The following is a 27,343-nucleotide window of genomic DNA, read 5'->3' on the forward strand; positions in this document are numbered from 1 at the left end:
AATGTCTTGATAAATTTCCAAATATTTGTAGAACTTACCAGATATTTTTATGATATTTATTTCTAACTTAATCCCTCTGTGGTCAGATGACATAGTTTATATTATTTCAATCCTCTTAAATTTGTTGAAAATTGTCTCACAGCACAGCATATCACCTGTCTTGCTGAATGTTCCACGTGCACTTGAAAAGAATGCATATTCTATTGTTATTGAATGGAGAGTTTCGTAACACTGGATGACAGTGTTATTGAATTCTATCAATGTCTTAGCTTGAGCTGTCATAACAGATTACCATAGACTGTGAGGCTTAAACAGAAATTAAATTTCTCACAGTTGTGGAGGCTAGACGTCCAAGATCAAGGTGCTAGCATGGTCAGTTTCTGATGAAAGAGCTCTCTTCCTGTCTTGTAGACATCCAACTTCTTATGTCCTCACGTAGGGGGAGAGGGGAGGAGCAGAATAGAGAGCTAGCTATCTGGTGTCTGTTCTTATAAGGGCACTAATTCCTCGTTGAGGGCCCAACCCTCACAATCTATCTAAGCCTAATTACTTCCCAAAGATCCTATCTCCAGGGACTTCCCCGGTGGCACAGTGGTTAAGACGCCACACTCCCAATGCAGGGGGGCCCAGGTTCGATCCCTGGCCAGGGAGCTAGATCCCACATGCATGCCGCAACTAAGAGTCTGCATGCCACAACTAAGGAGCCCGTCTGCCACAACTAAGACCCAGCACAACCAAATAAATTAACTAATTAATTAATTAAATTTTAAAAATCCTATCTCCAAATACCATTGCATCGGTGGATAGGGATTCAACATATGAATTTTGGGGGGGTACACAATGCAGTCCATAGCAGCAGCCTTACTGCTTTTCTGTTTACTTATTCTAAGCTTGTTACTAGGTGCATGTATATTTAGAACAGTTAGGCCTTCTTGATGATTTTACCCTTTCATCATTGGTAATTTTATCCCTAATAATATTTCTTGTTCTGAAGTCTACTTTGATATAAATATAGCCACTCCAGCTTTATTATGATTAACGTTCGCAAAGAATATCATTTTCCACCCTTTTAGCCAATCTGTCTTTATATTTAAGGTGAATTTCTTTACTTATCATATAGTTGTCTCTCCTGCTCTCTTACATAGTCTGACATTCTCTACCTTTTAACTATAGTGTTTTAGACCATTTACATTTAACATAGTTATCAACATAACTGGGTTTAAATCTATCACATTAGTCTTTGTTTTCTATTTATCCCATGTGTTCATTACTCTTCTTTTCTACCTCTCTCTGCCTTCTTTTAGATTACAAGTTTTTTATGATTCCATTTTATCTCCACTATTGTATTCTTAGCTATTCTTTTTTTTTTTTGGCTGTGCATCAGTATACATCTTTAACTTACCACAACTTCTCTTCACATCACATTGTATCAGTTCATGTATAATGTAAAACCCTTACCCAAGTTTTCTAGATGTTTATGGTGAGAATGTAAATCTAGTCCTAGTTATTTCATCACAGCCAGAAACATAAGCCTCCAAAATGTTTTCTTTAATAATTTGATTTTTTGTCTAATATTTTGGGGAAACATATATTGGGGGACCCTCTTTATATTATACTTCAAAGAAAACAGCTGTATTTCTATTTCATAAAATGAAGAGTATCACATCTGGTCTAACCAAGCAGTGAATTTTGTTTTAAAGGGTTACAATGCCCACTAGTTCCTTTTTTTTTTTTCTTTCAGTTACTAGTTCCTATTCTTAATTTTAAACACAGCCTGCCTAAGACAAGAGCTTCTGACTCAGAATAATCCTTCCTTTACCTTGAAATCATCTCCCTGGCTCTCTGATTCCTGGCTTCATTGAATTTCAGTTCATTCTCCCTCATCTTTGCTTTGGTAACCTATTCAAATTCTCTTCTCTGGCTTATGAAAGTTTTAAAAGACAATATATTTTAATGTTTCTCTATTATGGGTTTAGACTTATTTCCCCCAAATGAAAAACATTCCTAATTTAATTAATATAATTCTATGTAAAAATATGAGGAAATATTAAAAGTTTTGTCTTGTAGTCTTTCAGTTCTACATCTATTCTATATAGTGATATCCCCATGAAGAAATGCCGTTTTTAAAAGAAGTATCATTTTGGGCTTCCCTGGTGATGCAGTAATTGGGAGCCCGTCTGCCAATGCACGGGACGTGGGTTCAAGCCCTGGTCTGGGAGGATCCCACGTGCTGCGGAGCAGCTGGGCCCGTATGCCACGGCTGCTGAGCCTGCACTCTGGAGCCTGTGAGCCGCAACTACTGAGCCCACGTTCCACAACTGCAGAGGCCTGCGTGCCTGGAGCCTGTGCTCCACAGTGAGAGGGGCCACCGCAATGGGAGGCCCGCACACCACAACAAAGAGTGGCCCCCGCATGCTGCAACTAGAGAGGGCCCGCGAGCACTGGTGAAGACCCAGTGCAGCCAAGAATGAATAGATAAAATAAATTTATTTTTTTAAAAAAGTATCATTTTTGGGCCTCCCTGGTGGCGCAGTGGTTGAGAGTCCGCCTGCCGATGCAGGGGATACGGGTTCGTGCCCCGGTCTGGGAGGATCCCGTATGCCGCGGAGCGGCTGGGCCCGTGAGCCATGGCCGCTGGGCCTGCGCGTCCGGAGCCTGTGCTCCGCAACGGGAGAGGCCACAACAGTGAGAGGCCCGCATACCGCAAAAAGAAAAAAAAAAAAAAAAAAGTATCATTTTGAAAAGTTCCGACATACATTCCATGAATAAAGCATATGATTAAAGAGAAAGAATATATTCCCCAAACCAAGAATGTAATACACAGAAGGTAAAATTATATATAGAATGGATTCCTAATTTTCACCACTTCATATTTATTTCACTTACCCAAGAGGCTTTAGAGTTGTGTACTTGGCCGAATTTTTCCTATTAGGTTGAACCACGTGAAACTGGAATATTTACAGGTCAAAGAAAGGTCAAATATTGGTGATTTCATATGATTTAACCTCTCACTAATCAATTAAACACAGACCTTGGAGTACTAACCAAAGTGAACAGGCGCAGTCTGTATGCTGTTTTAACAGTACACAAGCACCATCTTGTGGCAGAAAGCAAAACTGTAGCTCTATACTTGCTATTGCTACAAATATATTCAAAGTTTCTCAACTGTTTCCAACATGCTTTTGAAAGGGCATTACAAACTGGTGAAGAACACTTAGATTGATAGTTTGAACAAGCTCAAAACAAATGGCACACCAACATCATGATAATTAGCAGCTAGTCATCAGCCTATACAACATAAACTTTAAAATATAATAAGCTATTTCATAAATTAAAATCTTGACTATTTCTAGTTTTACTGATAATTAACATATTGAAATAAAATCAGTTCAGATACTTCAGAAAACTTTTCACCTATCAAATTTCTACTAGTAGCCATAGCTGTCCAAAATGTTCCAAGTCTCATAGGCTTAATTAACCAGGGGAATTGGGGGTGGGGGGAAGAGACTATGACGCCTCAAGTAGGGACTGGGATCTGCCTATAAGAACAAGTAACTTTTTGGCAAAACAGTTCAAATGCTTCCCTTATTTAACTTGCTATGACTGATACTACACATGGTAAGAGAAAACTACTTTACTAACCTAGCTACAAGTGACTGGACCAGGAACTGGACACTTTAGCCAAAGGCAACCAAACACTGTTTTGACATAAAACACACCAACCATACCTGAGGACCAGAGGCACTTGGCGTGGGTGCATGCCATGAAATTGTTCCAGACTGAATGATGGCATCTAATAAAACCAAATCCTTTTGGAAAAGAAGTATAAATACTAGACGAATGAAGAACAGGTGTGTCACTCAAACTTAGGTTGTATCCTAAACAATGCCATTCTCTCCAAGATACATTACACATCCCTGTTCTGGAAGCTCTAGACCCTAAAGTTCCTCCTCCCATAAGTACCTCCAAGAAGCCCTCAAAGCCAAAGATAATCTTCAAATGCCCTTCAGTGAGGCTTCAAAGAATGATAAAATGGACTCCTCCTAAATATCTCACAGGCAATTTAAACTTAACACAGTCAAAACCAAATCCCTCATCTTTCCAAAGATCTACTCCGACTCCTCTCATTGTAAACACTATTACCAGTGACCCAGATATGTGAAAGTCATCCTTAATACCCTCTATCAACCAATGCCTACAAATGAACCTATTTACAAAACAGAAGAGTCACAGAAATTTATGGTTACCAAGGGGAAGGGGGGAGCAGGAGGGATAAACTGGGAGATTGGGATTGACACATACACACTACTATATATAAAATAGATAACAATAGCACAGGGAACTCTACTCAATACACTGTAATGATGCATATGGGGAACAGAATCTAAAAAAGAGTGTATATATGTATATGTATAACTGATTTACTTTGCCGTACAGCAGAAACATAACATTATAAATCAACCATACTCCAATAAAAATTAACTATAAAAAAATTTTTTTAAATCAATCCCCAAGTCTACCTCCTAAGTATATAGACACTGTCCCCTCCTCTCCATCCCCACTGTTCCAGGCTCTCATCACATTAAGCCTGAATTACAGCATGCTTGTAATACATCTTTCTCCCTTGAATTTTCAGCCTATACAAACTATTTTCCACATACTGTGAAAGCAATATTCCTAAAACAGATATACAATTATTTTATCCCTCAGCTTAAAATCCTTCGAAGGCTTCCAATCAGCTTCAGGATAAAATCTAAACCTCTTGGCATGCCACTTGAGGACATCCATATTATCGACCTGCCTGAACTTCAGCCTTTTCATTCCACTCAAACCAAATTGCCTGCAAGTCCATGAATGAACTAAACTTCTCAGGATTCCCTGCCATTGTTCCCAAAATCTAGATTGCTTTTTCTTACCTTCTTCACCTGGCTTATGCCTCATTAACCTTGAAGATTCAGTTCAGGTGTCAATTCCTTCTGGGAGCCTTCTTTAATTCCCCAAACTGAGTGCCATGCTTGTTCTCAAAGTTTCCATAGCATTCAATGGACACATCTATCACTGTGTTAGTTTCTTTTCATTGTCTTCCTCTTCTAGCAGACTAGAGTCTATCAGATTGTCTTTCATCAAAGTATCTACTCTAGGGCTTCCCTGGTGGCGCGGTGGTTGGGAGTCCGCCTGCCGATGCAGGGGACGCGGGTTCGTGCCCTGGTCCGGGAAGATCCCACATGCCGTGGAGCGGCTAGGCCCGTGAGCCATGGCCGCTGGGCCTGCACGTCCGGAGCCTGTGCTCCGCAACGGGAGAGGCCACAACAGTTGAGAGGCCCGCGTACCGCAAAAAAAAAAAAAAAAAAGTAAAATATCTTTCAAGTATAAAACAGACAAGCTGTTCCTATCTCAGGTGATCAAACCTATCTGTTGTACTCAAGTAGGCAAATAGTTTTATTTATATTAGGTAACCTCAGACTGATGAGAAAGACAGTGGTTATGTAACAGAAAAAAGAGAAATAAAGCAACTATAAGAGAAACAGTGTATCCCTCTTGCCTCCCGTGCAGGGTGGACACCAAGTTGAGAGCTGGTAAGCCTGCCAGTGGATGCTCCAGAGTTAGACGGAAGAGGATGAGAATGGAACAACATCCAAAGGAGCCGAGGAGAGCTAAGAGTTTAGGCCAAGACAGCAAGGGGAAGATGGTAAATACTCTCTGACAGCATTACCGGGGGGAAAAGATGGACTACAAGTCACCAACTGCAGGTTTCAGCAGGGCAGGCAAGAGAGGTATCAGCTACCTGGTGGACAAGAGACATTACTACAAAGACGCGAGGAGCCCGCACCCTCCCTTCCCACCAGGACAATACAGAAAATTCCCCCCAAACACACTGGGGAGGAAGGGGGGAGAGGCAGAAGTTTTTCTTAGATAACTTGAACAATATTTAAACGAACCATTTACAATTTGAATAGGACTAGATCTTAAATGGCCATTTTTCCACTACCAAGCAAGACTCCAAAAAGTATTAGATTGTCTGTTGATTAGACAAGTAACTTCTCCTAATATCTGAATTGTAATAATTGGTCGGTAAATATACAAAATGATTTTAAAAGCATCAGCATCCCAACACTAAAAGAAATGATATATGACTGGATAGAGGTTATCAGCTAACACTACAATGTCAATCCTACTGCAAATGCATCAAATCAATACATCGTATACTTTAAACTTACACAATGTTATATGTCAATTATGCCTCAATTAAAAAGAAAAATTTTTTAAGCATCAGCAAATATCTGATCACATGTGAGAAAGAATTACTTAGGCATAGAAGCAGTGGGAGAAATCACACCAAAAAATTTAATAGATTAGACCATATAACATTTAAAACTGTAGTACATTAAAAACAAACACAGGGCTTCCCTGGTGGCGCAGTGGTTGAGAGTCCGCCTGCCGATGCAGGGGACACAGGTTCGTGCCCTGGTCCGGGAAGACCCCACATGCCGCGGAGCGGCTGGGCCCGTGAGCCATGGCCGTTGAGCCTGCACATCTGGAGCCTGTGCTCCGCAACAGGAGAGGCCACAACAGTGAGAGGCCCATATACCGCAAAAAAAAAAAACCCACAAAACTAAAGCCGATTTTTTTAAAGCAGGAAAATCAAACAAATAGAATAGACTTAACGCTAATACCCTCAACACATGAACATCTGAAGACTGATCAAGCAATGCAATAAAACTTAGCAAATTAAAATAGACAAATCAAAATGGACAAGTAACTAATATATTTGAAAAACTGTTGAGCCTCATAAGTTATCAATAAAACCAAAAAAATTTAAACATACCACCACTTTTTAACTATCAAACAAGACAACGTGTTTTAAACTCAATGTTGTCAAAATAGTACAAAACACACTATGAGGAATTAGTATAAGCTTTAATGTAATCAGGTAATATCAATACATTACTCTTTTTAACCCAATATTCCCCTTATAGTAATATATCTTAAGGAAATAATCAGTGATGTGAACAAAAACTTGTATATACAGCATTTTTACTGCGACATTATTTATATTTGTCAAAAAAAGGGGAGGAACAATCTAGACAATCAAAAACAGGTATTTTTTTAATATACTTATCAAGTATTCATTGTTTATACCTGTTTAAATACTGGTAAAATATACCCTAGCCATATGAAGCATTATATAACCATCAAAAATATTTTTCAAAGGCTACTTAAAGATATGAAAAATGATATCTGTATTAAGTGAAAAGAGGGCACAATACTGCATACTCAAAATGAACAAATGATGATATATTCATACAAAGAAACATTATTCAGCAATAAAAACTGGCAGAACCCAGGTACAAGCAACATGGATGAATCTCAAAAAATCAAAAAACAAAAACAAACAAAACAAGAAAACCATTATATGAAGTGAAAAAAGCCAGACACAAAAGAATAAATACTGTGTGAGTCTATTTATAGAAGTTCAAGGGCAGGCAAAACTAACCTATGGTGATAGAACAGCAGTTACTTCTGGGAGGAGGTGTATCAAGTGCAAATAAGTGTGAGGAAACTCTCAGGGTGATGCAAATGTTCTGGAGTTTGATGGGGTGGTGATCACACGAGGATATAAATACGTTAAAAAGTCATCAAATAAACTATAAATACATATATACATAAGTGAAATAATAAAAAAGTCATCAAGATGTACACTTACGATCTGTGCATTTTACTGTTCATATATTATACCTCCATAAAGCAATACAGAAATTGCATATAAAGGATAATTTCAATTTGGTTAAATATATTTATATGCAAATAATAAAAAGAATGTAAACTACAACCAAATATTAAAGGTGTTTAATTCTGGGATTGCAAATTATTTGTATTTTTAACTTTCTGCATTTCCATATTCTCAACAATGAGTTACATGACTTTTATAAATGATCAGGAAAAAAAAACCTGAACTTTTTAAAAGAATTCTGCCATGCTTGCAAAAAAAAAATTCTGTTACACTTATAACTATCACAAAATTATTCAGTGTGCAGAAATACTGAGTAAATCCTTCTAACAACTTTCCTATAAGTTATAAACAGTCATATTTGTGATGTATGTGGAAAAATTAAGAAAAGCACTAATTAAGCTAAGCATCTGCTTGGTGACTAAATGAGCAAGATAACTGGAAAGCCCACACCACACTGTGGAATGATTTTAAAACATGGTCCTGCGTGCAGCAAACACAGGGCTCTTATGACTCAGCAACAACCAGCTCCTGAAAAAGTTAATTTTCTTTATTTATTACTTTAAGTATTCCTGATAAGCTTGATATACCTAAATTCCATGCAAAATGCCCCGAGTGAATTTTCTTTACAACAAAAATACCTTTTGAGTTTCAGAAACTTTTACAATATGCGTAAAATAATAAATAAGAACAAAACCAAAGAAGACATACAAACCTCTGATTGTACATGCCCCGAAAGTTGTAATTAGCTCTATAATTTGGGAAAGGCTTTGGATCTAACGGCCTGTAGATGGCAGGCTCTCCCCTTTTCATAGCAAGCCCATTCAGTTCCACAGTTGGTGTTATACTACCTGTTTAAAAGAAATATTAAAGGCACACAAGTGAAATATTTCCATAATAAATCATGCAGTCCATATTTATTTTACATATAATTACCATGGAAGAAGGTGGCAGTGGATGCCATTCTGCCTGATTTTCTAAGGGGGTGCATAAACAAGCTACATAAACAGGAAAATCGTTTCTAGTGAAATCTCTTTGGGGTTGTTGCAACATTTTCTGTACATTAATGACCAAAAATTCAACTTTATAGTCCCACTGTTTCAAAACAAGAAAAACAGAAGATTCACAGATGGCTTCGTTTGGATATTATAAAGCAACTACTGAATTTCAAAGTTACTGACTCCAGAAAGCTTACAACGACTTAATCATTAAAAGCATTATCATCTGTGACTATTTTAAGTTCTATTTTGGTTATCAAGCAACTAGAATTAGCAATATGTACACAGTCATCAGTAACTCTTGGACTTATCTAATGAAAATAAATTTTGAGTTTTTTCTATAACCAACAACAGGACAAAATAGTAAATACAAGTAATGCTTTCTGTGGATAATCTTAAAAGATACATGCTGAAGCATTTATGGATGAAGTGATATGTCTGAGATTTGTTTCAAAATAATTCAGAGCACAGAGAGATAAGAAACAAGATGGGATGGGTGAGTAGCTGTTGTGCCTGATAACAAGTACAGGGATGTTCAAGAGCTTATCTTTTCTACTTTTGTAAAAGTTTGAAAAATCCCATAAAATATAACACACAATGTACAGTTATTATGTCAAGTTATTTTAAGTGCCAAAAAGGGTTATTTAGTAAATATACATATATATGTTCCAAATAACAAATCACAAAAATGAATCTAAAGCTTTTATAGAGAGTAAAATTTATTTCTAATGTAAATTCTGTATTATTTCATTTGAATTATGCCTTTTGCACCATAAAGACTCCCCTTCATCATGAACAAAAAATGGATCCACTTACTGCAGCAGAGAAACTGGGGCACAAAGTACTAGCTGAGGGGTGGTGGAGCCTGACACAAATGCACAACTGGCTGCTAGGTCATAAGCAAGCCATCAAGAGTCATAAGCTGCTCGTTTTATGTCTCATCTCTAAAGAATTCACATGAAACCACGGAAGAGCATAATAAGAACAGGAACTAAACCAAGGTTAAGAAAAAGGAAAAAATAAAGGAGGCGGGAGGACAAAGGAGAAAGCAGAAAAGAAAAAGATAAGGATAAGAAAAAGAGCAAAGAAAAGCTAACATGTTAAATAATAAGTCAAATTAGTCCAAACCCCAAATTTAACACGTACACTCAGGGCAGAGGAAGAGCAAGTCAAGCACAAAGGGATTCTTTCTTTCTTTGTTTCTTATAGCATTTTACCGAGGGATAAGTAAAATGCACAAACCTTAAGCATACAGCTCCATGAGTTATCATACATGTAACACTCACACAACCACCATGCAGATCAAGATCTGCACACTTCCATCACCCAGAAATACCCAGTCAGTACCCACCTCCCCATGTTATCCATTCTGACTTCTGTCGTCATAGATTAGTTCTGCCTATGCTTCAAATCTAAATATGTATTAGTTTGTCTTGCTTCTTTCACTCAACATAATGCTTTGTTGAGGATCACTTTCAAACTTTACCACTGAAAAGCATTCCACTCAGTTGATCTAATCTGCCGTTGACGGGACATCTGGGTTGCTTTCAGTTTGAGGCTATTAAGTATCAAGCCACCTTGAACACTCTTCAGTAAGTCTCTCAGCAGACATATACACTCTTTTCACTTGGGTATACATACACCTAGCAGTGGAATTGCTAGGTCAGAGGGTAGGTTCATGTTTAACAATAAAGTTGAAACTGCCCGACAGTTCTCTAAAGAGAACTTTTAACACCAAACAGCCATCTACACCTTTAGAAGTTTACATTTTTCTTATTCCATAAAGATTTCAGTTTAATAATTAACAGATTAATCAGTTGTACAATTTATGTCATTACGAATTCTACTTTGCAACAATCATACAGGCACAAATAGTATAAAGTTCAAATGGGAAAACTAGAAAAGGAAAAAAAAAAAGCTCGAAAGACCTCATCCTTTAAGTATGGCAATAAACAGGAAAGTAATGTGTTTGAAAATGAACAGTGAGATGATTTTAATGCACTGGTAGGATAGACTATGTCTGCCATCCACACCAAAATTGCATTTTAGACTAGGTAAAAGTACTGTATTCATATTATTTAAATAAAGAAATAATCTCATACAAATTCCTCATCTGAAAGTAAGGCTACAGTACATTTTCTTCATAGAAATGCCAGAAACTGGTGTTGTGAAGGAGAGTAGAAGAGAAGCAGAAAAGCACAAACCACACAGAAAAGGTTTCAACTCCTCTGAGTGAAGTACTCCATCTGTTTCCTGCAGAATGAGACTGACATCTCCACACATGCATACCTCTCGTTGCTTACATAGTAATGCTCTCACAGAAAACATTTAAAGAATAACTTCAAACTATGAGCTGTCTCTAGGAAATGCTAGTACCATTGTTTTCAACATGTGACGGTTAGACCCAGGTTGCATAAAGATAATCGTTGCATAGGAATCCTCATGTATTTTATGCCTATAGAGTTGACACTGTAAACACATAATCAGTTTTTAGTGGTTTTTAGATACATTAAAGGAAATTTCTATATTTACCAATGACAAGAAAAGACTAATTAATTAGATATACAAACGTACATAACAACAATTGTGGATTCCTATCATGTGACAGATTAAAAAAAAAGATGCCACAACTAGTTTTCAAAGAGCCACGTACTACTAACACTTAAAGAAACAACTTTGTAGGAAGTTAGAAAAGTCCCTGGAACATAGTAGTCACTCAATAAATATCTGTTGAAAGAATGAATTGATTAATCAATAAATCAGGGCTCTTGGAGAAGTGATTGGAGTCAGGGCAGGGAAAACACAAGATGACCTAGGAACATCTTATCGTGCCAGAAAGAAATGCCCAAAGAACGATGAGGAAATTATCTGAAGGACACAGGAGTCAACTTGAAGAGGTCATACCACTGGCCAAATCTGGGACAATTTGAGCATCAAAATAAATAATGACGATTGAAGATCCTAAACCTGTAGGTAAAACAGAAATCCAAGAGTCTATAGTGATATAAATAAACAAACAAAAAATGACAGGGACAAGAAAGCTCTTGGGTAGAATGCCAACTAATAAATCGAAAAAGAATACGGAATTAAAAATCACCCTTTGGCAACCTTCAGAGTAGTCATGGATTCAGACAAGAATCATCAATCATCAGTCTTTCACGTAGGTGAAAGAAAGGTTGATAAGGAACAGAATGTTTATATAGTCTCAAAGTACCTCCTCAGAAAATAATTGTTCGGGACTTCTATGGTGGCACAGTGGTTAAGAATCTGCCTGCCAATGCAGGGGACAGGGGTTCAAGCCCTGGTCTGAGAAGATCCCACATGCCACAGAGCAACTAAGCCCATTCGCCACAACTACTGAGCCTGCGCTCTAGAGCCCACGGGCCACAACTACTGAGCCCATGTGCCACAACTACTGAAGCCCATGCGCCTAGAGCCCGTGCTCCACAACAAGAGAAGCCACCGCAATGAGAAGCCCATGCACCACAACGAAGAGTAGCCTCCACTCACCACAACTAGAGAAAGCCCGCGTGCAGCCACGAAGACCCAACGCAGCCAAAAATAAACAATAAATAAATAAATTTATTTAAAAATATATTTGTTAATTATACTATTTAATAATAAAACATACTTAAAATTAATTAACTTTACAATACAGAAGCCTGGCAGACATACTCTTCACCAAGAAACAAAAGACATCACTAATGGGACAAATCAGTATTGTGTGTCTCCTGATATGAAACACTGAGATGAGCCCAGGTCACTTCTGTGATATTCATGCTAAAAATGCATAAATCATGAGGAAACACCAGACAAACTCCAGTGAGGGGTATTCTACAAATGATGTGTAGAAACGTCAAGGTCATAAAGAACAAGAAAGACTGAGGAACTGTTTCAGACTGAAGTGGAATGAAGAGAAACAGTAAGCCCATGATCCTGATTAGATGCTGGTCTTACAAAGGACATAACTGGGACCATCAGTGAAGTGTGACTGGAGTCTGTGGATTACACGGTGATACCAGATCGATGTTAACTTCCTGATAGGACAGTGTCTGTGTACTTAAGAAATAATGGGTAATGGGACACCGTGTCCATAACTTATTCTCAAAAGGTTTAGAAATGTTAACCATTTCTGAGTGATGGGTACCCGGGAGCTCTATGTACTCTTTCTACAAAATTTATATGTATAAGAAATTATTTCTAAAAAAAGTTAAAAAAAATAAGAGGAAGGAGAAAGCAAAGTATTTCTATGATATCCTCCTCATTAACAGCAGATTACCCATGCTGTACTAAATTTAACTCCTCTCTGGGACATAACTACTATTTAAGGTCCATCTACTTCCTGTGAAGTCAGGACTGGATCTCCCCTCCTCTGCAGTGCAGACAGGAATGGATTGTCTTTTCAATAAAAGTGTTAAGTTAACCGAATGTCTATATATTAAAAGGAAGAAAAAAATCTTGACTCCTACCTCACCTCATACATAAACCTCAATTCCTGACAGACTGTAGATCTAAATTTAAAAGATAAAATAATAAAACTTCTAAAAATAATATGAGGTTATCGTCACAATTTTGTGGGAGATAAAGATGTCTTAAATAGAACAAAAAAAGTACCAGCATTCCAGCAATTCCACTTCTGGGCATTTATCCCGAAAAAACAAAAACACTAACTTGAAAAGATATACGCATCCCCATGTTCATGGAAGCAAGCTAAGTGTCCACTGATGGATGAATGGATAAAGAAGAGGTGATGATACACATATACAATAGACTATTACACAGCAATAAAAAAAATTTTGCTATTTGTGACAACATGGATGGCTCTTGAAGGCATTATGCTAAATGAAATAAGTCAGAGAACGACAAATACCATATGACCTCACTTATATGTGGAATCTAAAAAAAAGAAAACACAAAAAAACAGAACTCATAGATACAGAGAAGAGATTGGTGGCTGCCAGAGGTGGGAAGTGGGGGGAGGTGTAATAGATGAAGGGGGTCAAAAGGTACAAACTTCCAGTTATAAAATAAATAAATCATGGGGATGTAATACACAGCATGGTGATTATAGTTAATCATACTGTATTTTATATTTGAAAGTTGCTAAGAGAGTATATCTAAAGCATTCTCATCATGAGAAAGAAAATATTTTAATAACTATGTATGGTGACAGATGTTAATGAGATATTGTGGTGATTTCATAATATATACAAATATCAAATCATTATGTTGTACACCTGAAACTAATATAATGCTATGTGTCAATTTGACTTCCATTTTTAAAAAGCACTAACCATAAGGGAAAAGACTAATAAATTAGACTTCATTAATATAAAAATTTATGTTCATCAAAATGCACCATGAGGAATATGGAGATATTTGCCATACACATATCTGACAAAGTATATTAATCCAGAATATGTAAGAACCCTATAAGTCAATAAAAAATTGAAAAAATTTAAAGACTGACAAGGCAGTTTCTTAACAGGAAAAATATATCAACAGCAGAGAAGATCCTAATGGCAACAGGCATATGAAAAGGTAATCACTTTAATTATTAGGGAAATGCATATTAAAACCACAATGAAATACTACCATATCCCCAGAAGAACAGGTAGAAATTTTAAGATACCCTATATTGACAAGGATGTGGAAAGCTCTCATACACTGCTAGTGGGAGGGAAATGTGATGAGTTTGACATTATGTATTAACACTGAAAACAAGCAAAACCTACGACCCAACAATTCCAATCCTAGCTACATAGCCAACAAAAATGTATACATACAAGAATGTTCATAGCAACCTTACTTCTAACAGCCCCAAACTAGAAGCAACCCAAACGTCCACCATTAGTATAATGAATAAGTAAACTGTGGTATATCCATGCAGTGGGATACTACATAGCAAAGGAATACTAGACTGTTAACACAGAACACAATGAATCTCACAAACATGACATTGAGAAAACCAAGCTATCACAAAAAAGTATGATGCATGATTCCAACAAGCAGGCACAACAAATCTAGGATGACAGAGAGAAGAAGAGTGGTTCCTTTGGAGATGTTTATCCACTAAAAGAGGGCATGAGGGAGGCTTCTGAGGCACCGGTAAAGCCTGCAAAGTGTTCACAGTGCAAAACGCCATCAAGGCTCAACAACCATAATTTGTGCACTCGCCAGAACATAATATTATATTTTAAAAATTTACCTCAACAATGAATAAACGTGTAAAATGTCACACACAAAAATAAAAATAAATAAAATTAAAATTTACCCCCCAAAACCTACTCATTCTCTCAGCTCACTGCGACATCCCATGGTGGAAACTCTTACCTCCACTGGTCTGAAAGGCCAGTGAGCCAGACTCTCTCCTGTCTCCTTCCTCTGACTCCTTTGCTAGTTCACCTCTGGCTACAACCCTTGGAAGTGGACCCGACCCAAAGCTCAGCACACAACTGCTCTTGCTTCACAGCATCTGCCCTGGGGGGCTGGTCCACAAGCATGGCTTCCACCAGTGGATCAGTAACACCTGTCCTTCGGTCCATTCCAACTGCCATGGCAATATTCCAGCAGAGGAGGGGGCAACAACATTCCATGCACATGTGTTTCTTTTCTTTCTTCACCCATAAACTATGGCAGTGGTTTCCTAACTGATTTTGCTTTTGGTATTTTCCACCTTCCATTCACATGTCAAACTCAACTTCCTAAACTGCTCTTTTAAACACATCATCTACCTGCTCGTGAAAATTAATCCGAACTATGGATAAAATTTATCTCCTAAAGCTGCAGTCAAGTCCATCACAATCTACTTTCTAACTACATCTCTCGTCTTATCTCTTACTAGCCACTTACCTGCTCTAATTAAAAACCAGCTACAAGGGGCTTCCCTGGTGGCGCAGTGGTTGAGAGTCCACCTGCCGATGCAGGGGACACGGGTTCGTGCCCCGGTCCGGGAAGATCCCACATGCCGTGGAGCGGCTATGCCCGTGAGCCATGGCCGCTGGGCCTGCGCGTCCGGAGCCTGTGCTCCGCGACAGGAGAGGCCACAGCAGTGAAAGACCCGTGTACCGCAAAAGAAAAAAAAAAAAAACCGTCTACAAAAAAAATTTTTTTGCAAAACCCATCACCCAGATTCCTATTCCAATGCCTTTCCTCATCGTATTCCCTCAGCCTGGAATATTCTTTTCTCTCCTCTATACGTGCCTACTCTCTATTCATGACCTGTATCTCACCTCAACTACTTCACTCCATGTTTATCATTACTTATAATACTGATGCCTATTATTACTCACTTGGTACTTAGTCTTTACCACTGAGTTACATGTTTTATGTAAATGACTAAAATCCTCACAGCAAAGAACAATGGTTTATAACCCTTAGATATATTAAAACAAAGGCTTAATAAATAGAGGTGGTGGTGTGGTGCTAATGATCAACCAGTAATCTGAAGAGAGTTTTAAAAGTTAAAAAAATATACAGCCTCTTACCAGTTTCAAGCTGAATTGGTTTTTTTTCTGTATTATAATGATATTTTCACTTATTTACCCACACTTAATAAATACTGGAATCAGCTGAACAGATGCAAAAGGACTACTACTAGGAAAGTCATGGAGTTCTGGAAAAAGCAGTCTTTGCAAGAGGAGACTGTCTACCTAACACGTGCCACGTGGGAAAGAAGTGTCTGACCTGACTCTGACCATGAGCATGTGAACTATAATTAAACAGACTACAGAGTCGCTGCTGGCAGGCAAGTGTCTTTTTTCATTCCGTCACAAAAGTACTCCATCTAAAGCAGTATCGGTCAGAAGGTAACCACTTGCATTAATAGGTTAACAGATGAGTAAATGGACATAGGGCTGGCACTAAACTTATGGAACTTCATTAATTTGAGGCTACCAATTCATGCACTGTGTCTGATACAGGTTTGCGCTTCCCAATAGATAACTGGACATATAATGTTTTGGGTACTGCATGCAATTAGAACAACTTTTTAAAATTATTCTTAGGAGATTAAAATTAGAACACTCATTTACTTAGCAGTATATTACACACAGGTGGTTTTTTCGGATTTGTGGGTTTCTTAAACTCCATATGAATGTTCTACATGTAAATGGCAACCATTTCTACATGAACAAATAAAATAATAAGATGCTTACAGCTAGTTTTATAATTTTCTATTAAACTAAAATAAAGAATAACTATTTTTAATTATTAAATTATATATATTTAGAAAGAGAAATTGATCATTTCTATCTTTGCTTTAGAAAAAAAAACTCAGTCCTATTTTCTGTTCTTTGTATCCAAATGTCTTTTTATCACACATAAAAAGTAAATAATGTACCTTTAGAGTATCCACTAAAGCAAATTTTTAAAATAATTACAATTACCGTCTTCATTCTCTCACCTTCAGTTATTATTTGGCTGTCTTTACCAGCTGTGCTGTCAATACCTGTTGACTATGCAATGGGCCTGTATGAAGGAAAATACAGAGAAAAGCACATGCAGAGGATGACAACAGGAGGAAACGAGTCAGGGCCATACCTGGGTTATTGTTAACACTGCTTTTGGGCGGCTTCTGAACTGGTTTGGGAAGCGTAGATTCAGTCAAAGCCTTGTTAGCGACAGCTTGCTGGGCCTTCTTTATACTGCTCCCTTCGGATTCCCATGTCTGCTCCCCAAGACTCAGCTGCACTGAGAACATCTTGGAAAAACATACAGAGACAAAGAAAACATTGAAATTTTTCAGGAAATAAAGTGTGCTGTCTGAGAGAAAAACAGATACACCACAGAATCAAAATTTTAGAGCTAGAGTTGAGCTTACAGATCATTTGCAACAAAAAATCTTATTCTAACTAGTGAATGAATTTTAAGAGATTGTGCCAAATTCTGTTCTATCCAAAGGCTTAACGGCAGCTCTAAGTGTACATGTTGGGTAGAACATATCAAGAAGAAATGGCTTCCCTAAATGGAATCATACTGTTAATGTCAGTCAAACAGTCCTCAAAAAGGTAGAACAAGAACAAAGAGTAAGAGAAACTATACGAGAATCCAAAAGGTCCTGTCTCTGTAACTTTTACAAAATCTAATTCCTTAAACTTTATACTTAGCACAGTCTAGTCAGTGAGTCAGGAAATCCTATTAAATATTCTGTCACCAAGGAACTCTCAGTCCTCCACAACCAACCTTTAACCAGTCACCAAATTCAGTCAATTTTAACCTCATGAATATTTCTCAAATCTCCTTCCTCTCTCTGCCACTGACACTGCTGCACTAGATAACAGTCTTTCATCATCTTAGCTTAGATATAATAATCTCCCAACTGACTGCTGCTAAACAGAACTATCTTTTGAAAACTCAAATCCAACTGCATCACTCCAAACAACACCAGGTTAAAAACTTTCGACTGTTCCCCTTGTAACGTGGCACAAGGAGCTACCTGTTCATCTTCATTTCACACCCACCCCTCCCCTTGCACATCCTAACATTCCATTTACACCGGATTTCCATATGCATCCAAAAACCTATTGTTCACCTTTAAAATTTAGGATCAAGTTACAGGATACACATACAATCTGCTGTTTTACTCCACAGACAGCTTACTACTTTGTAGGAATATAAGGTATGAACCTCAAAATACTTATTAATTATGAAGAAATAAATGTCTTTGCAGGAAAGAAATCAGGTAGAAAATACCTTTAACAACAGAGTGATTAAAGTTAGCATCATCAATAATCATTCAAAGGGACATCATGTGCCTCCTGATATGATCCAATGAGAAGTATGTAGCATTCTTGGCTAAAAATGTTTACCCTGAATCTAATCATAGGGAAACAATCAGGCAGATCTGGGTTATGGTATATTCTATAAGACAGCTGACCTAAACTCTTCAAAACTGTCAATATTATGAAAGAAAAAACCAAACAAAAGAATGCATGGGGGCTGTCCTAGATTAAAGGATGCTGAAGAGACATGATGGGGTGTGATAAAGTACAATGTATGATCCCTGACTGGATTCGTACTGGGAAGAAAGTATAAAGGGCATTTAGAGAACAACCAGGAAAATTTGGCTATAGACTATAATATACTAAACAAACTCAGTCAAGTTTAAATTTCTTGAGTGATTATAGTACTACGACTATGAAGAAGAATGTCTTTGGTCTTACAAGATAGATATACAAGTATTTAAGGATAAAATGTCATGATGGTTGAAATTTATTTTCAAATTGTTCAAGGAAGAAGTATGTATTTATACAGAAGGAGCAAGAAAAGAAGTAAATGTAGCAATGCAGTAAATAACTGAATGATTAGTAAATCTGAAAGATCCATTATACTGCTCTTTCAATTTTTCCTGTAGGTTTTCAATTTTTTAAAATACAGAGTTGAAAATATTTATAATCATTTGAAATTCAAAATATGTACATATCTATTAAAAGTGAATAATTTTTCTTTTATTCTGATTCAGTTTAAAAATTTTACCTAAAACATATCTTTAATTCATTTACCCGATCTTAAAATGATTTTTCAATGACTAGGTCTTTTGGCTTTCAAATTACAGTATATAACAAAGAACTCTGCCACAAAGAATACATTATCTCTCCCATTCTCCTCCAAATCAGTTCATGCTCCGGAATGTTCCATCCATTATTCTTCCATTAATTCAGGTTCAAAACCTCAATAGCTTCTTTGTTTGTCCTTGCTTTCCTAAGACTTATTTAACAACACCTCAAAACCGTTCCTTGCTATTTCTGTTGTCACCACCTTAGTCTAAAGCCCCTATAAACTCAGATTTCCTGCCTCCTAATCTTCCAGATGTCATCACTTTCCCAGTCTCACTGGCCAGACACCTTTGAATGGTCTTCCTTGTCTGCTCCATTTCTCTCTGTATTCTCCCCTGCATCCAGTTGATTCAACTTCAAAAATATTTTTCAGATCTGGCCTTTCTTTGTAATGTTTGCCAATGTCTTAGTGAAGAGTATCAATGTATCCCTCTCCTAAATTACTGTAAGACCATCCTAATGCCACTCCTTTAACATAAGACTTTCTCATTCAAACTATTCTTCTTGGGAACTCCCTAGTGGTCCAGTGGTTAGTACTCCGCACTTTCACCGCCGAGGCCTGGGTCTGATCCCTGGTTGGGGAACTAAGACCCCACAAACCATGCCATCACCAACATGAACATTCTATAAAATGCAAATGTATCCAAGTCAATCCTCTGCTTTTCTGAAACCTCTTAAGAATCCCACTATATTGTACACCTAAAACTAATACAACATTTTATGTCAATTATATCTTAATAAAACTGGAGAGAAAAAAAGAGTCCCACTACAATAAAAATTTTATAATTTTGAGTAGGACTCCTGGGACATACTGTTTATGAGCTGAAGTCACAATCCACCATTTACTATGTGTAACATTAGGGAAGTTAATTCTTTCCCTCTGTTTTCTTACTTCTTTAGTGAAAGTGGGGTAATAAGAACACAGAGAATGGTTGTGAAAATTAAAACAAAATTGTGTAAATGCCCCCATTTGAAATGTAGAGATTGTCAAACTGGATAAAAAAACAAAATCCAACTGTATGCTACCTTCAACTATAAAGACACATGGTTTAAAAGCAATGGGATAGAAAAAACTTTATCATGATAACATAAAGCAATGAAAGGTCAGAATGGTTATATAAATATCAGACAAAGTAGATTCCAGAGCAAAGACTACTACCAGTGATAACAAAGGTCATTTCATAACGATAAAGGGGCCAGTTTATCAAGAAGAGGATTAACAATCCTAAACACTTGGGCGACTAATAACAGAGTGTCAAAATACATGAAGCAAAAACTAACAGAACTGCAAAGAGAAATAAAGAATCCACAATTAAAGTCAGAGATTCAATAACTCTCTCCCAATAATTGATATAACAATAACCAAGCAGACAATCAGGAGGAATATAGTAGACCTGAACAACACTATCAACCAACATAACCTGACTGCAATGTTTTTAAAACACTCTACCCAAGAAGAACAAATATACATTTGTTCTCAATTTCTCACAAAAAATTTACCAAGACAGACAATATTCTGGACCATAAAACAAGTCACAACAAATTCTAAGGAGTCAAGTGATGAACAGTATGCTCTCTGACCACAATGGAATTAAATTAGAAAATAATAACAGAAAGATCTCTGGAAAATCTCCAAATATTTGGAAACTACATAACACATTTCTAAATAACCTATGGGTAAAAGAAGAAACCAAGGGGAAAATACAAAGTATTTTAACCAGAATGAAAATGAAAACTCTACATTTCAAAAGATGGCACTGCTAAAACAGTACTAAAGGGAAATTTCTAGCACTAAATGCCTATACTAGAGAAGTAAGGTCTCAAGTAAGTTAACTTCAGCTTTAATCTGAAGAAACCAGAAAAAGAGTAACTTGAACCTGAAGTAAATAGGAAAGAACGTAATAAACGTAAAAGCGAACATAAGAAAATAAATACAGAAAAATAATAGAGAAAAAAAATCAATAAAACCAGAAGCTGGTACTTTGCAAAGACCAATAAAATTTGTAAACCTCTGTGCAGACTAATCATGAAAAAAGATACGACACAAATTACCAGTATCAGGAATGAGAGAGGTGACATCACTACAGATTCTTAAAATATTAAAAAGAAACAAGGGAATATTTTTTTAACAACTTTATGCCAATAAACTCAACAACATAAGTTCTTAAAAGCCACAGTTACTAAAGCTCATTCAAGAAGAAACAGGTAACCTGAACACCATTATACATGTTAAGGAAATTCAATCTGTAATTTAAAATCTTTCCACAAAGAAAACTCCAGGCCCAGATGGTTTTGATGATAAATTCTACCAAACATTTAAGGAAGAAATAATGCCAATTTACAAAAACTCTTCCCAAAACTTGAATCAGAAGGAACACCTCTCAACTTATTCTATGAAGCTAGCATTACCTTGATACTGAAACCAGAATAAGATACTACCAGGGAAAATAAAACTACACACCAATACGTCTCATAAAGATAAACATAAAAATCCTTAACAAAATAATAACAAATGGAATCTATCAATATAGAAGTGAGATAATACTTTACAACCAAGCATTTTATCCCAGGAAGGCAAGGGTTGATTCTACATTTCAGAGTCAGTCAATGTAACTCACAATACTAAGAGATTAAAAATGGAAAAATCGGGCTTCCCTGGTGGTGCAGTGGTTGAGAGTCCGCCTGCTGATGCAGGGGACACGGGTTCGTGCCCTGGTCTGGGAAGATCCCACATGCCGCGGAGCGGCTGACCCCGTGAGCCATGGCGGTTGAGCCTGCGCGTCCGGAGCCTGTGCTCCGCAATGGGAGAGGCCACAACAGTGAGAGGCCCGCGTACCGCAAAAAAAAAAAAAAAAAAAAAAAAAAATGGAAAAATCATATGACCATCTCAATCAATATAGAAGAACCATATGACAAAAACCAACATCTGTTCATGTTAAAACTCTCAGCAAAAAAAAATAATAATAATAAAATAAAATAAAGAAGAATTTCCTCAATCTGATTAAAGGCATCTACAGAAAAAGCTACATCTAACATCAAAATTAATGAGGAAAAACTGAATGACTGCCCATAAAGTCAAGTTAGAGATATCTGCCTTTCACTACTTTTATTCAACATTGTACTGTAAGTTCTAGCCAATGCAATTAGGCAAGAGAAATAAATAAAAGACATTCAGATTGGAAAGTAAGATTTAAAATTGTCTTTATTTACAAATAGCTTGTGGGACACCGACCAGAATCTTAAAAAAAAAAAAAAAAAGAAAAAGGTTACTAGAACGAATAAGTGAGTTTAGCAAGACTGCAAGATGCTAGATCAATATAGAAAAATCAGTGTATTTTTGAAGCACACTCACAGATATAGAAAACGAACTAGTGGTTACCAGTAGGGAGGGGGAGAGGGGTAATGTAAGGATGGAGGAGTGGAAGGTACAAACTACTGGGCATAAGATAGGCTCAAGGATGTATTGTACAACATGGGGAATATAGCCACTATTTTGTAATAACTGTAAATGGAAAGTAACCTTTAAAACTGTATTAAAAATTTTTACAAAAAAACTTTTAATGTAATATAAAAGTAACCTGATATACTTCTCTCTCTTCTAAATTCTTAGGCACTATGCAGATTCCCTATATTAGAGAGGCAGTTATTTTTAGCACTATTTCATGGTATCAAATAAAGTTAACCTACAATGGAAAAAGTAGGAATTTTCTGATTTCTGTATTCGCACTTTTATTCTACATGCTCATATGTGTGTATTTATACACAAATGTTATACATATATTTCAATGTTTTAATATGTATAAAATAAAATATATAAAACAGAAAAATACCAGTGTAGTTTTATACACTAGCAATGCTTAATAAGAATTATAAATTGAAATTTGAAAAACAATACCACTTAAAATAGCATCAAAAATATGAAATAGAGATAAACCTAAAGATGAGAAATACCTGTCCACTGAAAACTACAAAATATTGTTGACAGAAATTAAAGAATATCTAAATAAATAAGAGATACTCTGTTCATAGGTTGGCAGACTCAGTTTTTCTAACATGTTAATTTCCCCCAAATTGAGCTATAAATTAATTGCAATTCTATTCAAAATCCCACCAAGGTGTTTTATAGAATGGACAAGCTGACTTTAAAATTCATATGAAAATGCAAAGGATGCTGAATAGCCAAAACAACTCTGAAAATGAAGAACAAAATTAGAGGGCTGGTACTACCAGATTATAAAGCTACAGTAATCAAAACAGCATAGTATTTGCATAAAAGATAGGAAAATAGACCAACAGAACAGAACAGAGTTCAGAAATAAACAAACATATATATGGACAGCTGATTTTTGACAAAGGTGCCAAGGCAATGCAGTAAGGAAAGGAAAATCTCTTCAACAACTGGACATCCATATGCAAATATATATATATGTATCTTTTTCCATAACTCATCATATACAAAAATTAACTCAAACTGGTAATTAGACCTAGATATAAGACCCAAATGTAAAAACTTAAACTATATAACATCCAGAAGAAAGTACAGAAGAAAATCTTATGACCTTTGATGGGGCAAAGATTTCTTAGATATAATACCAATAGCAAAATCTATAAGAGAGCAAATGGATAAACTGCAGTTCATCAAAATTAACAATTACTGTTCTTCAAAAGACAGTGTCAAAAAAAGATAAGCCACAAAGAAGCAGAAATAATTGCAAAGCACATATCTAATAAAGTACTTGAATCCAGAGTATACAAAGAGAGGCATCACAGAAAACAGCAGAGTAGAAAGCTCCAATAAGGAACAGTGTCTTTCTGTCATATTATAAATACTCAATAGACATTTTACCAAGGATTTTTTAATCCTATATACAACTAACATGCAATGAGACAATTATCTGGGTACCTTTATCATCAACATAATTGCTGAAAATTTACAAATCATCATTCCATTATACTACACTAGAATAGGTATCATAGTTCTCAAATTACAGATGAGAAAGCTGAGATTCTAAATTAGTTGCTCAAGGCCACACAAGCTGGATAATGCAGGGCAAAGATCACACTTGGGAAATCTAGCAAGAATTTAAAAAAAACAAAACAAAAAAAACACTTCGCTTCAAGGCCACTGGGTAATACTGCCTCCCTCAGTGATATCTATTCCAAAGTAAACCTTCTCAAAGTGTCAGTACGAGAGCAGCTTTCCTAACACTTAGCCGTGCACATACACAACTCATCAAAGTAGAGAAATAAAGTAAAAAAAGAAAATACCACTTTATGTTACTCATGGCTCTCTTCCTTATACTCTATATTATAATAGCCTTCTGAGATTTGAGAAAATCAAAACAATTCATAGGAGAAATAAAGAACTGGATTTAGGTACTTAAGAGATACAGCAATGTCATAGTAACTCACTTTAATATAAGGTGTAACAAATTACTTCAGAGTTCAATTAAAAAGTGAGTATAAAAACAAAAGGGGACAAGGCAAACATTAAAATGTTTTTTATTTAGGGCTTCCCTGGTGGCGCAGTGGATAAGAATCTGCCTGCCAATGCAGGGGACACAGGTTCGATCCCTGGTCCGGGAAGATCCCACATGCCGCTGAGCAACTAAACCCCCATGCACCACAAATACTGAGCCTACGCTCTAGAGCCCGCGAGCCACAACCACTGAAGCTCACGTGCCACAACTACTGAAGCCCGCATGCCTAGACCTGGTGCTCCGCAACAAGAGAAGCCACAGCAATGAGAAACCCGAGCACCACAACGAAGAGTAGCCCTCGCTCACCGCAACTAGAGAAAGCCCGCGCGCAGCAATGAAGACCCTATGCAGCCAAAAATTTAAAAATAAATAATGTTTTAAATATATATTTTTTTTATTTAATAGTCACACATTAAAAGTTCTACAAGTTGTTCACATTCTGTAAGACTCAGTGGAGGAAAGAGGAAAGCATGTAGATAGATCACTACCTCCCATGAAGTATGTATAAGAACACAATTCTATACTACCCTGAAGACATTAATCTCTATCCTGTGTTTCTCAACTCCGGATGCATACCTGGGTCATTTGAGAGCTTTAAAAAAATCCTGATGTCTAGGCCTCATCCAAGACCAATTAAATAAGAATTTCTCAGGGTGAGACTCAGGCATAAGTATTTTTTAAAGCTCCCTTGGTGATTCCAATGAATAGCCAAGGCTGAAAACCACTACTGTAAGTGTGTGTGTGTGTGTGTGTGTGTATAAAATATATATGCACATATATGGAAATTGCCATATAACTGGTTAATGTCCCAAGAAAATTAATGAGTTGGGCCTAGGTTTAAATTTTTCATGCCAGAGATAATCATTTATTTCATTAAAATACAGTTTATATCTCACTTAAAACCACTGGTAGGCATGCATAAATGCAAAGGACTTTGCTTTCTACAAAAAGGATCCAGCTTTCTCTCCCCTCCGCTCCCTTAACTTTCTTCTGTGTCATTAAATTCCCCTTCTAATGGACCAGGTTTGTTGTGGTCCACATTATTTTTTCTAGACAGTCCCAGATTCCCTTGGGTTTTAAGGAGATCTAGAGATCCCTTTGCCAACCTACACCTACTGCTCTGGGTGTTTTGGTCATAGACCACACCATTTAGCCTGTTGCTCATTTTTAAAGAGTGAGTACTAGAGTAATTAGTATATTCTTGAATGAAAGATAGTATTTATGAGTCTAAGTAATATTAATAATTATTGTTAATATTGTTAATAATACCTTGAATAGGTAAGAAGGGTTGGGATTTAGTACAGAAATAGAGGGGTTGGCCTCTACAAGTCGTTCATCGGTAACTCAGAAGGGAAGGCAGAGTTGGGATTTGGGTTGGGATTTTGCTAAGCATGTACTAACCAAGGGGGGAAGAGAGTTGAGGGTACATACAAAGCATATGGAATTTAAGCTGGATAAAGAAACATGTGAGGACTGAGGGAAGTAAGAAATAGTAAAAAGGTGGTGGAATCAATGGATTTGTGGTGTGAAAGGACTATTGAAGTCAGACTACTAGAGGGAATGAAGTAGGTGTCAGAGACGAATGAATGCTTGAGATTATAATTATGGAGGGTCTTGCAGTTATTGGTAATGAAAAAATCAAGAATGTGACCACAGGAATGAGTGGCTGAAGGAGAATGGAAGACAACATAACTGGAGACATGCAAGAAACTGAAATGTCAGCATGTTGGAACAACCATCATTTAGACAATGATATCATCAAAAATTAAAACAGGATGAGTATTGTAGAGAGTGAAAGTGAGCCGTGAGAAATGTGATGGAATCACCCAGAGGTCAGCAAATGACTACTGTGATGTTACATTGGGGGTAAGTCTATTAACATGAAATTCAAACCTGGGGGTCAAGGAAGAACACCTGGAATTGGCCATGAGAAGCAAAGAGGACACATACTAGAGGAACCATGAACTGTAGAAGAATAAAATATTTCTTACCCTAAATAAGCTCAGTCTCATACAATAATAATGACCAACAAATACCATGGTACCACAGCACAGTAACGACTACAACTAAGAAAGTCGGAACCTGCTGGAGACCCAGAGGAAGGAGCAGAGAAGTTTCACAAAGGTTTGAAAGATGTGAGATGTGTGTTCAAACCTGACAGATGTGAAAAAACATGAGACATTATAAGAAATGAAAATAGTTCAACATGATTAAGGGCAGAAAGAATGAGTTTGAAATAGATATGATTAACGGGAATGGGAGAGGATCAGGATATAAGACTAGACAGGTAGACCAAGGCCACTACCTTTTTCTCTGAACAAAAAATATTATGAACAAATTAAAGTGCTGCCCAGAAATCCTTCATAAAAGCCTCTAATATGGAATAATATTGATGGATTTCAGTTTCATCTTATTTTCCTTACTTTGAAGGAGATGCTAGAAAACAAATAATCCTGTGCTTTATGAAGATTAACCAACTTTTAGAGAATCAACTGCTTCCACACTGTATACAAAAATTTATAATCATTATCATAATCTCCAATATCCAAGATTAAAAACGTGTCAAGGAAATTTGTGCAC

The 27,343-nt window shown here is 36.7% G+C and overlaps 1 protein-coding gene across 8 annotated transcripts in view; it reads right to left on the minus strand.

The window, feature by feature from the left end:
- Window positions 1-27,343, minus strand: part of STAU2 (staufen double-stranded RNA binding protein 2) — a 301,650-nt gene that overhangs the window by 241,286 nt on the left and 33,021 nt on the right. For all 8 annotated transcript variants that reach the window (XM_081258158.1, XM_081258157.1, XM_081258155.1 and 5 more), the window contains 2 exons: window positions 17,269-17,428; window positions 8,445-8,580 (listed from right to left, as the gene is read on the minus strand). In XM_081258158.1, the coding sequence (XP_081114284.1) occupies window positions 8,445-8,580; window positions 17,269-17,428 (296 nt within the window). The remainder of the gene's footprint in view (window positions 1-8,444; window positions 8,581-17,268; window positions 17,429-27,343) is intronic.

The sequence above is a fragment of the Mesoplodon bidens genome (assembly GCF_964165515.1).
Source record: "Mesoplodon bidens genome assembly, chromosome: 16".
NCBI classification, from domain to species: domain Eukaryota; kingdom Metazoa; phylum Chordata; class Mammalia; order Artiodactyla; family Ziphiidae; genus Mesoplodon; species Mesoplodon bidens.